The sequence below is a fragment of the Colobus angolensis genome, unplaced genomic scaffold (assembly GCF_000951035.1).
Source record: "Colobus angolensis palliatus isolate OR3802 unplaced genomic scaffold, Cang.pa_1.0 Scaffold314, whole genome shotgun sequence".
Lineage (NCBI taxonomy): Eukaryota > Metazoa > Chordata > Mammalia > Primates > Cercopithecidae > Colobus > Colobus angolensis.
This window is the reverse complement of record NW_012116422.1, coordinates 1,584,439-1,595,380: the sequence shown is the minus strand read 5'-3', so window position 1 is coordinate 1,595,380 and position 10,942 is coordinate 1,584,439. Positions and strand designations below refer to the sequence as shown.

The 10,942-nt window shown below is 41.6% G+C and overlaps 1 protein-coding gene across 3 annotated transcripts in view; it reads left to right on the top strand.

The window, feature by feature from the left end:
- Window positions 1-621: 621 nt before the first annotated feature.
- KIF3A (kinesin family member 3A) overlaps window positions 622-10,942 on the top strand; it is a 44,597-nt gene continuing 34,276 nt past the window's right edge. For all 3 annotated transcript variants that reach the window (XM_011951078.1, XM_011951076.1, XM_011951075.1), the window contains exons 1-2: window positions 622-846; window positions 3,748-4,021. In XM_011951078.1, the coding sequence (XP_011806468.1) occupies window positions 841-846; window positions 3,748-4,021 (280 nt within the window). In that variant the 5' untranslated portion in view covers window positions 622-840. The remainder of the gene's footprint in view (window positions 847-3,747; window positions 4,022-10,942) is intronic.

The window sequence follows — 10,942 nt, the reverse complement described above, 5'->3', positions numbered from 1 at the left end:
TTTAAAGATAGAATATTCATACACATGAAAGAGCTTGCAGTTTCGACCTGAGCAGTTGTCGGAATTAAGCTCCCACAGGATGAGAGGGAGCCCTTTTTAATTTTTTAATGGGGGTGGAGTGGGGTAGTGGGGCAATTGATGGGAGATCAAGATTTCAATTCTGGACATGACTAACTTGAATTGCCCATTACACATTCAAGTGGACTGGAAAGAGGATGGACGGATCATTGGTTCTTTGACCAACACGTATAAAAATCCCACTCTGTGCCAGGCTCTGTGTAGGCTCTGGAGATACATGTGAAAATACTAAACAACCTCCTTAAGAGCTCACTTTCTAATGGTAAGACAGGTCATGAGGAAGTTAGCAATCAAGCGAGGTCAAGTAGGTGAGGTCTTTAACTCTTCGGATGAGAGAAAATGTACAATTGCTATTACTGATTTTAACATTCCGGGTATTGCAAGGGCCAGCAGACGGGCCTAAGAGCTGCTACTACTCCCAGTCCGGGGCTGCCAGGTTATCTCCGCGTCAGTGCGGGCCGCATTTCTAACGCAGCAGAATGGCAGCATTGCGCACGCGCGGCCTCTGTCTGGAGTCCTAGGAGATGGACTCGGAAAGCCTCCGCGCAGGCGTAATTCAAGGGCCGTGAGAGTCTGAGACGGGGCTTGGGGCGGGGCGAGCTCGGAATGCGGCTGCGCACGGGGCGCTCTCGCCCGGGAAGCCGCAGTCTCGAGAGCGCTAACGAGGTGCTTCGATAGTCTCTGGACAGCCTTTCTGCGCACCCGGTGTCGTTGCGCTGCACCCCGGGCGGGGACGTCCGCCGGACACGGGAGGGAGCCAAGATGCCGGTGAGGAGAATCGCTTCGCCTCTGGGGTTTCTTCTCATCCTCGCGTCCTGGCCCGGGGGCGCGGCCGTTGCCATGGAGGCGCGGAGCAGGCTGGCGGCCTGGGTGGGGCGGGGCAGCCTCGGCAGTGCGGCGGAGGTGGTTGGAGAGCCTGGCTAGTCAGCCCCGGGGCCGCGGACGTCTGGCCGGCCTCGAGAGGGACCTGGGAGCAGGCCCTGCCGCCCTGGTCACTGCTGCATCCCGTGGGGCCTGCGCCGCTTATCAAAAAGGCGCTGTGCTGGAGGATGCTCTCTGGCTCGCAGCCCTGCCTGCTGAGCGGGGCGCTTGGGGGTGGCCACGGAGGGTCTCTGGATGCTCCACACCTCGTTAGGCCTTTGCGCCTCGGAGCAAGCTCAGGGAGGCAGCAGAGCGAAGGCTGCCTGCCCCTATTCCGAGCCCCAGACTCCGACTCTCCTAGCCTGGAGCTGTCATTTCTCTTGTGGCGCTTTAGCTTATGATGCAGAATGAAACCTGTAGGTGTCTTTGTGTGTGTGGCGGTGTTATGTTTATCTTCCAGGATTTCACAGATTGTTATCGTGAACTTAATAATGGGGCCTTGTAAGACCCCTTGTTAGGGGTCATGGAGGAAAATTGAGCCATGGCCGCTTATTTAGTGGTTGTGAAGCCTGGCATAATTATTTAATCTGTCTGGGTCCTTAGTTCCCCAGTAAACTTTACCTCATGGGGTTGTTATCCGCGTGAAATAATGCACAGGAGACTGGAAGGACGGTGCTTGACATTTAAGGTTAAACGCTCTATATTTGTACCTGTTCACTGCTTTCAAGTTTTTAATTCAATAAATATTGGGCACCAACCACGTGCTAGGCCCTGAAAATACAACATTGAGCAAAACCAGTCAGGTTCAGGTTCTTGAACTTGGAAAGAGAGAGGCTTGCCTTCTTGGGCAGAGGTGAAAATCATACATATTTACAGAAATAAGACACAAAACCTTAATGAATGAAGTGGGTGGATGTCCTACAATAGAGAGAAGTAGATTCTGGTGAACTGGAAAGTATTGCCATGTAAGAATGATGGTCTGCAGATGATAACAGGTCATTTTTTTTTCCTCCCAAGAAGAGACTTTAGAAATTTTTTTTGTGAAATTTCTTAATTTTAGCAACTAATTCAGAAGCTCTTTAAATACTATGAACCAAACAAAAGAAATCTGTGGGCTGAATTCAGCCTCTTGACTACATGTTTGCAACTTCCGGTGTAGACAGAAAGACATTAATCAAATAAGGAATAAGCAAAAGTAAAATTTGTGTCCAGGAAGGGGAGAGCAGGGTGCTCTCTGAGCCTATAAGAGTATTTGACCTAGTCAGGAAGTTTTCCCAGGTGAAGTGACTGTTGACTTCTGAAGGATAAGTAGATGTTAGCTAAATAAAGAGGCCACTGAAGATGGTTCTAGGTAGAAGAAACAGCACATGGAAAGGCCAGTGGTGAGGAGCCTGGTGACAAGAAAAGGCCAAGAAGCTCAGTGTGGCTGTGGCATGGATGAGCCAGGCAGAATATCTTGTGAAATAAGCCCAGAGAAGCAGACATGGGTGGAAGCCAGACCTTACAGACCACCTTAAGGATTCTGGTTTTTGTCCTGAGATCTATGGGAAACCACTGAAGAATTTTTAAGTAGGAGAGTGACATGATTAGATTTGTGTTGACACTAACTGCTATTTGGAGAATAGGCAGTAGGGCAATCTAATTAGATTCAGGAATATAGTTAGGAGGCAGTAATCCGCGGCCAAGATGATGGTAATTTAGACTAGTGTGATGAAGGTAGAGATAGATAGAAGTGTATTGTACTGATATAATGTGTTACTTGTCAGTGACAATGTCAAAGTCAATGACAATGGCTTATATTTGTTTCTCTTTAATGCTTAGAAGAGAATCTGAAACAGTAGGACTTTAACAAGTATCTGTTCAACTAAACTGTCCTTTTCACTTCAATAATAGAATTGTGTTTCATTATATTTTCTTAATCATAAAATTTCAGAAATAGCTGAGTGCGGTGGCTCACGCCTGTAATCTCAGCACTTTGGGAGGCCGAGGTGGGTGGATCACTTGAGGTCAGGAGTTCGAGACCAGCCTGGCCAACAGAATGAAACCTCATCTCTACTAAAAATACAAAAATTAGCTGGGCATGGTGATGGATGCCTGTAATCCCAGCTGCTGGGGAGGCTGAGGCAGCAGAATCGCTTGAGCCTGAGAGGCAGAGGTTGCAGTGAGCCGAGATCATGCCACTGCACTCCAGCCTGGGTGACAGAGTGAGACTCTGTCTCAAAAATAAGAAAAAAAACATTCAGAAATGGAAACTTTACATGCACAAATGCTCATAAGGTTAGGTAATATAAGGCATTTTTCTTTCATTTCTGTCTTTATCTTATTGTTGTCTTCTGTAGAGAAGGCATGTATGGATATATTACATAATAAAAACCATTTTACAGATGCATGATAGGGAATAAAACTAAAGTCTCAGGGGGAAACAGAGGTCCTACTATATTCTTGAGTTAAAGTTGTTAACCATAGTCACGTGTTTTTCTACAGGCAGGAAATGCTGGGTCAGAGACTTTTGGGCAGAAAGACAATCTAGAATATACTGGTTCAGTTTCTGCTTGTACAGCCTTTGCCACAAATGTAAACTAGATTTTCTCTTGCTTTTATGTTTTAAAAGAAACTATTTTCCTTTTTATATCTTTTAATAAACTTTTCACCTATATGTAAGATCTTTAATTGCATTTAACAAATACAAAGTGTTTAATGTGTGTGAGGCACTGAGGTGGCAAAGTAGCCTTTTAAAATTTATACATTTAATCTGTTGAGGTAAAAATAAATGTTCTTTTCATTATTTGTAAATATTATCTCCAACAGATCAATAAATCAGAGAAGCCAGAAAGCTGCGATAATGTGAAGGTTGTTGTTAGGTGCCGGCCCCTCAATGAGAGAGAGAAATCAATGTGCTACAAACAGGCTGTCAGCGTGGATGAGATGAGGGGAACTATCACTGTACATAAGACTGATTCTTCCAATGAACCTCCAAAGACATTTACTTTTGATACTGTTTTTGGACCAGAGAGTAAACAACTTGATGTTTATAACTTAACTGCAAGACCTATTATTGATTCTGTACTTGAAGGCTATAATGGTAAGTGAATATTTACTTTTTAAAAAACACCCTTATTGAGACATAATTAACGTGCCATAAATTCACCTATTGCAACTGTGCAGTTTGATGAGTGTAGTAAATGTATAGTTATGAAACCATCATCACAATCCAGCTTTAGAACACCATTGTCATCCCCAAAAGTTCCTTTATGTCCATTTGCAGACCCATCCCCAAGCAACCATTGATCTGCTTTCTGTCACTATAATTTTGCCTTTTCTTGAAATGTCATATAATATGTCACCTTGTTTATCTGTTTTTTTCCACATCAAATAATGTTGTTGAAGTTTATCCTACTAGGATTTTCATAGGGATTGTGTTAATTGTTATTCTGACAACTTCTCTCCATTTATTTATGTCTTAATTTCTCTCATCTGTATTTTGTAGCTTTTAGTGTACAAGTCTTGTACTTGTTTTGATTAATTTATTCCTAAGTATTTTTTTGATGTTATTGTGAATAGGATTGCTTTCATAATTTCAATTTTGGATTGTACGTTATTAATATATAGAGATGAAATTGATTTCTTTAGATAGCTTTTGCGATAAAATATCAGCCCATGAACATGATACTTCTCTCCATTTAAAACGTTGAAACATTAATTAATTATGGACAGGGTCTTGCTCTGTTGCCCAGGCTGGAGTGCAGTGGTGTGGTCATAGCTTACTGCAGCCTTGAACTCCTGGGCTGAAGCTATCCTCTCCCTTCTGCCTCCTGAGTAACGAGAACTACAGCTGTGCACCATCACACTTGGCTAATTTTTTTGTTTTTGTAAAAACTGGGTCTTGCTGTGTTGCTCAGTCAGGTCTCGAACTCCTAGGCTCAAGCAATCTCCTACTGAGGCCTTTCAAAGCACTGTGATTTCACATGTCAGCTACCATGTCCAGCTTCTCTCCATTTATTTATGTCTTAATTTCTCTCATCTGTATTTTGTAGCTTTTAGTGTACAAGTCTTATACTTGTTTTGATTAATTTATTCCTAAGTATTTTTTTGATGTTATTGTGAATAGGATTGCTTTCATAATTTCAATTTTGGATTGTACGTTACTAATATATAGAGATGAAATTGATTTCTTTAGATAGCTTTTGCGATAAAATTCAAATATCAAATTTATGATTTTAACCATTTTACATTTTACAGTTCATAGGTTTTTAGTTCATTTACAATGTTGTGCAGCTGTCACCACTGTCTGTTTCCAGAACATTTCTATCACTCCAAAAAGAAGCCCTGCATCCATTAGCAGTCACTCCCAATCCATTACCACCTCCCTTCCCCCAACCCAGCAACTACTAATTTACTGTCTATATCTATTCTATGAGTTTGCCTGTTCTAGACATTTTCTGTAAATGGAGTTATATGCTCTGTGGCCTTTTGTCAATAACTTATTTCACTTACAGTGTTTTCAAGCTTCATCCGTATTGTAACATATAAACATATATCAGCAATTCCTTCCGTTTTTTTTTTTTTTTTTTTTTTTTGAGACAAAGTCTCACTCTGTCAGTGGCGCAATCTCCACCTCCTGGGCTCACGCCATTCTCCTGCCTCAGCCTCCCAGGTAGCTGGGACTACAGGTGCCTGCCAACACGCCCGGCTAATTTTTTGTGTTTTTAGTAGAGATGGGGTTTCACAGTGTTAGCTAGAATGGTCTCAATCTCCTGACCTTGTGATCTGCCCACCTTGGCCTCCCAAAGTGCTGGGATTATAGGCGTGAGCCACCACGCCTGGCCTTTTTTTTTTTTTTTGAGATGGAGTCTTGCTCTGTCACCCAAGCTGGATTGCAGTGGTGCGATCTTGGCTCACTGCAACCTCAGCCTCCCAAGTAGCTGGGATTACAGGCGCGTGCCACCATGCCTGGCTAATTTTTTTAATTTTTAGTAGAGACAGGGTTTCACCATGTTGGTCAGGCTGGTTTTGAACTCCTGACCTCGTGATCTGCCTGACTTGGCCTCCAATGTGCTGGGATTACAGGTGTGAGCCGCTGTGCCTGGCCAACATATTCTTACGTGGAGAAAATCCTACAAAATTTACAAAAAATCCAAAACATAAAAAAACTACTAGAATTAATAAGCAAGTTTAGCAAAGTTGCAAGATACCAGGTCAATATACAAAAATCAACTGTGGGTACTAAGAAGGCAGTCATCAAAAAGACAATAATAAGTGCTGGCAAAGATGTGAAGAGATCAGAAACCTCACACGTTGCTGATGGGAAGAGAAAATGGTGTAGCTACTGTAGAAAAGTTTGGCAGCTCCTCAAAACGTTAAAGAGTTACCATGTGACCCAGTAATTCCACTCTTTAGGTATATACCCAAGAGAAACTAAACATATTTTCACACAAAAATCTGTAAAAGAATGTTCAAAGTAACATTATCTGTAATAGCTAAAAAGTAGAAACAACAAATGTTCAACTAATAAATGGATAAACAAAATATGATATATCTATACAATATTATTCAGACATAAAAAGTAATGAATTGCTGGCCGTGTGCAGTGGCTCACGCCTGTAATCTCAGCACTTTGGGAGGCCGAGGCGGGTGGATCACAAGGTCAGGAGTTCGAGACCAGCCTGGCCAATATAGTGAAACCCCCATCTCTACTAAAAATACAAAAATTAGCCGGGCATGCTACTTGGGAGGCTGAGGCAGGAGAATGGCATGAACCCAGGAGGCGGAGCTTGCAGTGAGCCGAGATCGCACCACTGCATTCCAGCCTGGGCAACAGAGCAAGACTCTGTCTCAAAAAAAAAAAATGTCGTTTGCAAGTAAAGACAGTTTTTACTTTGTCCTTTCCAGTCTCCTTAAATTTATTTTTGTTTCCTGATAGCACCTGGAGACTAGAACCTCCAGTAAATGTTGATTAGAAATGGTGAGGGTGGACACTTTGGTCTTGTTCCTGATCTTAGGGAAAGTGCATTCATTCTTTCACCAGTATGATGATGTCTGTAGATTTTAACAGATACCCTTTGTAAGTTTGAGGAAGTTCCCTTCTGTTCTTAGTTTGCTGAGAGTTTTTGGATTGTATATTGTATATTTTGTCAAATATCATTTTTTTCTGCACCTGTTGAAATAATCTTTTTTTTAAAGGTTTGTTAATATGGTAAATGAGATTGATTGATTTTTGAATGTGAAACTAGCTTTGCTACTTGGTCATGATGCATTGTTCTGTTCATATATTGTTAGATTTATTTGTTAAATTAAAAAAATTTTGGCATCCATGTTCATAAGGGATGCAAGTATGTAGTTTTCTTCTAATGCCTTTTTCTGGTTTGGGTATTGTGATAATGCTAGTTTCATAGAATGAGTTAGAAAGTATCCCCTTTTCAGTTTTCTAGAAGAATTTGTTTAGAAGTGGTATTATTTCTTAAATGTTTGGTAGAATTCATCAGTGAAGCCATCTGGGCTTGAAGTTTTCTTTGTGGGAAGGTTTTCGACTATTGATTCAATTTTTTTAATAGACATAAGACTATTCAGATTATGTATTTTTTCTTTTCCTTTTTTAGTCAGGGTCTCACTCTGTTACCCAGGCTGGAGTACAGTGGCACAATCACAGCTCACTGCAACCTCGACTTCCTGGGCTTAAGCAATCCTCCCACCTCAGCCTCCCCAATAACTGAGACTACAGGTGTGTGCTACCATGCCTGGCTAATTTTTTCTATTATTATTATTTTTTTTCTTGAAACAGGGTCTTTATCGCCCAGGCTGGAGTGCAGTGGTGTGATCATGGCTCCCTGTAGCCTCTACCTCCCGGGCTCAAGCAGTCCTCCCACTTCAGCTCCCTGAGTAGGTGGGACTATATGTGTGTGCCACCACACCATGCCCAGCTAATTTTAATTTTTGTTTTTTTTTGGTAGAGATAAGAAACTATGTTTCCTAAGCTGGTCTTGAACTCCTGGACTCAACCAGTCCTCCCATCTCAGCCTTGCAAGGCATTGGGATTACAGGCATGAGCTACCATGCCCGGCCAGGTTATCTATTTTTTCTTTTTTTTTTGAGACGGAGTCTTGCTCTGTTGCCCAGGCTGGAGTGCAGTGGCACAGTCTCGCCTCACTGCAGCCTCTGCTTCCCCGGGTTCCAGAGATTCTCCTGCCTCAGCCACCTGGGTAGCTGGGATTACAGGCACACGCCACCATGCCTGGCTAATTTTTGTATTTTTAGTAGGGACAGGTTTCACCATGTTGGTCAGGCTGGTCTCAAACTACTGATCTCAGGTGATCCGCCTGCCGTGGCCTCCCAGAGTGCTGGGATTACAGGCGTGAGCCACTGTGCCTGGTCAATTTTTTCTTAAGTGAGGTTTGGTAGCTTGTCTTTCACAGAATTAGTCTGTTTCGTCTAAGTTGTCAAATTCATTGGCAAAAAGTTGTTTATACTATTCCCTTACTATTCTTTTAGTATGTTGAACGTACTGGTATAACTTTTCTCATTCTTGATATTGGTAACTTACGTCTTTTCTTTCCTGATTAGTCTGACTAGAGGTTTATCAATCTTACCAGTCTTCTGAGAGAACCAGCTTTTGGTTTTATTAATTTTTCTTTTTGTTTTTATGTTTCCTATTTCATCTATTTCTGCTCTGATCTTTATTTTTTTTTTCTCTTACTTTGGGCTTACTTTCCTCTTTTCTTTCTACTTAAAGTGGAAGCTGAGGCCATTGTTTTGAGACCTTTTTTCCTAATATGGGAGTTTAATGCTATAGATTGCCACTGAGTGCTGTTTTAGTGTCATCCCGCAGATTTTGACATACTGTGTTTTCATTTTCATGTAGTTCAAAATACTATTTTACCTCCTGATTTCTTCTTTGATCCTGGATTATTTAGAAATGTGTTAGTTTCCAAATATTTTTAGATTCTCTAGAGATTTTCGGTTATTGATTTCTAACTTAATCTCAATTTAGTTAGAGAGCAACTTTATGTGCCTTGAATCTTTTTAAATTTATTAAGACTTGTTTTATGACCCAGAATATAGTTTTTCTTTTTGTTGTTGTTTTTTGTTTGTTTTTGTGTTTTTTAAGACAAGGTCTCACCCTGTCAACCGGGCTGGAGTGCAGTGGCACTGTCATGACTCATTGCAGCCTCAACCTCCTGGGCTCAAGTGATTCTCTCGCTTCAGCCTTCCCAGCAGCTGAGACTACAGGCGCATCCCACCGTGCCTGGCTAATTTTTTTTTTTAATTTAGTTTTAATTTCAATTAAGTTTTTGGGGAACAGGGGATGTTTAGTTACATGAATAAGCTCTTTAGTGGTTATTTCTGAGATTTTGGTGCACCCATCACCCAAGCAGTGTACACTGTACCCAGTGTGTAGTCTTTTATCTCTCATCCCCCTCCCACTCTTTCCCCTGAGTTCCTAAAGTCCATTGTATCATTCTTACGCCTTTGCATCCTCCTAGCTTAGCTCCCACTTGTAAGTGAGAATATATGATGTTTGGTTTTCCATTCCTGAGTTACTTCACTTAGAATAATAGTTTCTAGTCCCATCTGGGTTGCTGCCAGTGCCATTATTTCGTTCGTTTTTATGCACGCCTGGCTAATTTTTAAAATTTTTTGTAGAGATGGGGTCTCACTGGGTTGCCTAGGCTGGTCTTGAACCCCTGGGCTCAGGTGATTCTCCCACCTCAGCCTCTCAAAGTGCTGGGACTGTAGCATGAGCCACGGCACCCAGCCCAGAATATACTTTATTGTTTTTATTTATTTATTTATTGTATTTTTTGAGACAGAGTCTCACTCTGTCGCCCTGGCTAGAGTGCAGTGGTGCTGGCTGGAGTGCAATGGTGCAATCTTGGCTCACTGCAGCCTTCGCCTCCCAGGTTCAAGCAGTTCTTGTGTTTCACCTTCCCAAGTAGCTGGGACTGCAGGTGTGCGCCACCACACCTGGCTAATTTTTGTATTTTTAGTAGAGGTGGGGATTCACCGTGTTGGCCAGGCTGGTCTCAAACTCCTGACCTCAAGTGATCCGCCCTCCTTGGCCTCCCAAAGTTTTGGGATTATAGGCATGAGCCACCCCGCCTGGCCATTGTTTATTATTTTAAAATAATGTTAATAATAATAAATAATGCCTATCTCTTAGAATTGGGATGAAAGTTAAATAAGAATGCAAACATAACTGAGAGGTACAGCTGTAATCCCAGCTACTCAGGAGGCTGAGGCAGGAGGATTCTCTTGAGCCCAGGAGTTTGAGGTTGCAGTGAGCTATGATCGTGCCACTGCACTCTAGTCTGAGTGACAGGGCAAGACCTCATCTCTTAAAAAAAAAAAAAAAAAAGTAGCGTACATGACCTAGCACATAGCAAATTATCAGTAAGTGATAGCTTATGTTGTCCTTATAAAGCTTATTTTTTATTTAATAATTTAATGTGTCTATTCTGAAATGCAGTCTATGAGTTCATGATATTTTTTGATACATTCTTTGAGTGTAGTGTTATATTCCTAATAGCAGAGTTTGAAATATTTAGTCAGTTTGAAAAAATTGAGACTTTTTTATTCCCGTGTGTAAAAAATGGCTTCTGGTATGATTCATTTATTTTCACAGAAAAGTCTGAAAAGTGTTATGGTTATTTTCACAAAAAGAAGTCTGAGAAAAGTTGAGGTTAACTGAATAGAGTAGTAATAGTTGAGGAACCATTTTCATATATGCCATCACATCCAGGGCTATCTTCTCTTACTATACTGTGTCCTGGCCAACTACTCCAGCCCTCTGTTTTCCATATCTACCCTTGCTTTTCTCCAATTCTTCATCCACAATATAGCCATAGTGATCATGATGTCACTCCTCTGATTGAAAAATCATTCTATGGCTTCATGTTGCTTTTAGGATAAGGTCTAAAAAGTTTAATATGGTCCTTATTACACTGTGTGATGATGGCATTGTCAGTTTCTCTAGCTCTGCCTGCATCCACCTTCCCTTTCCATCTCTGTT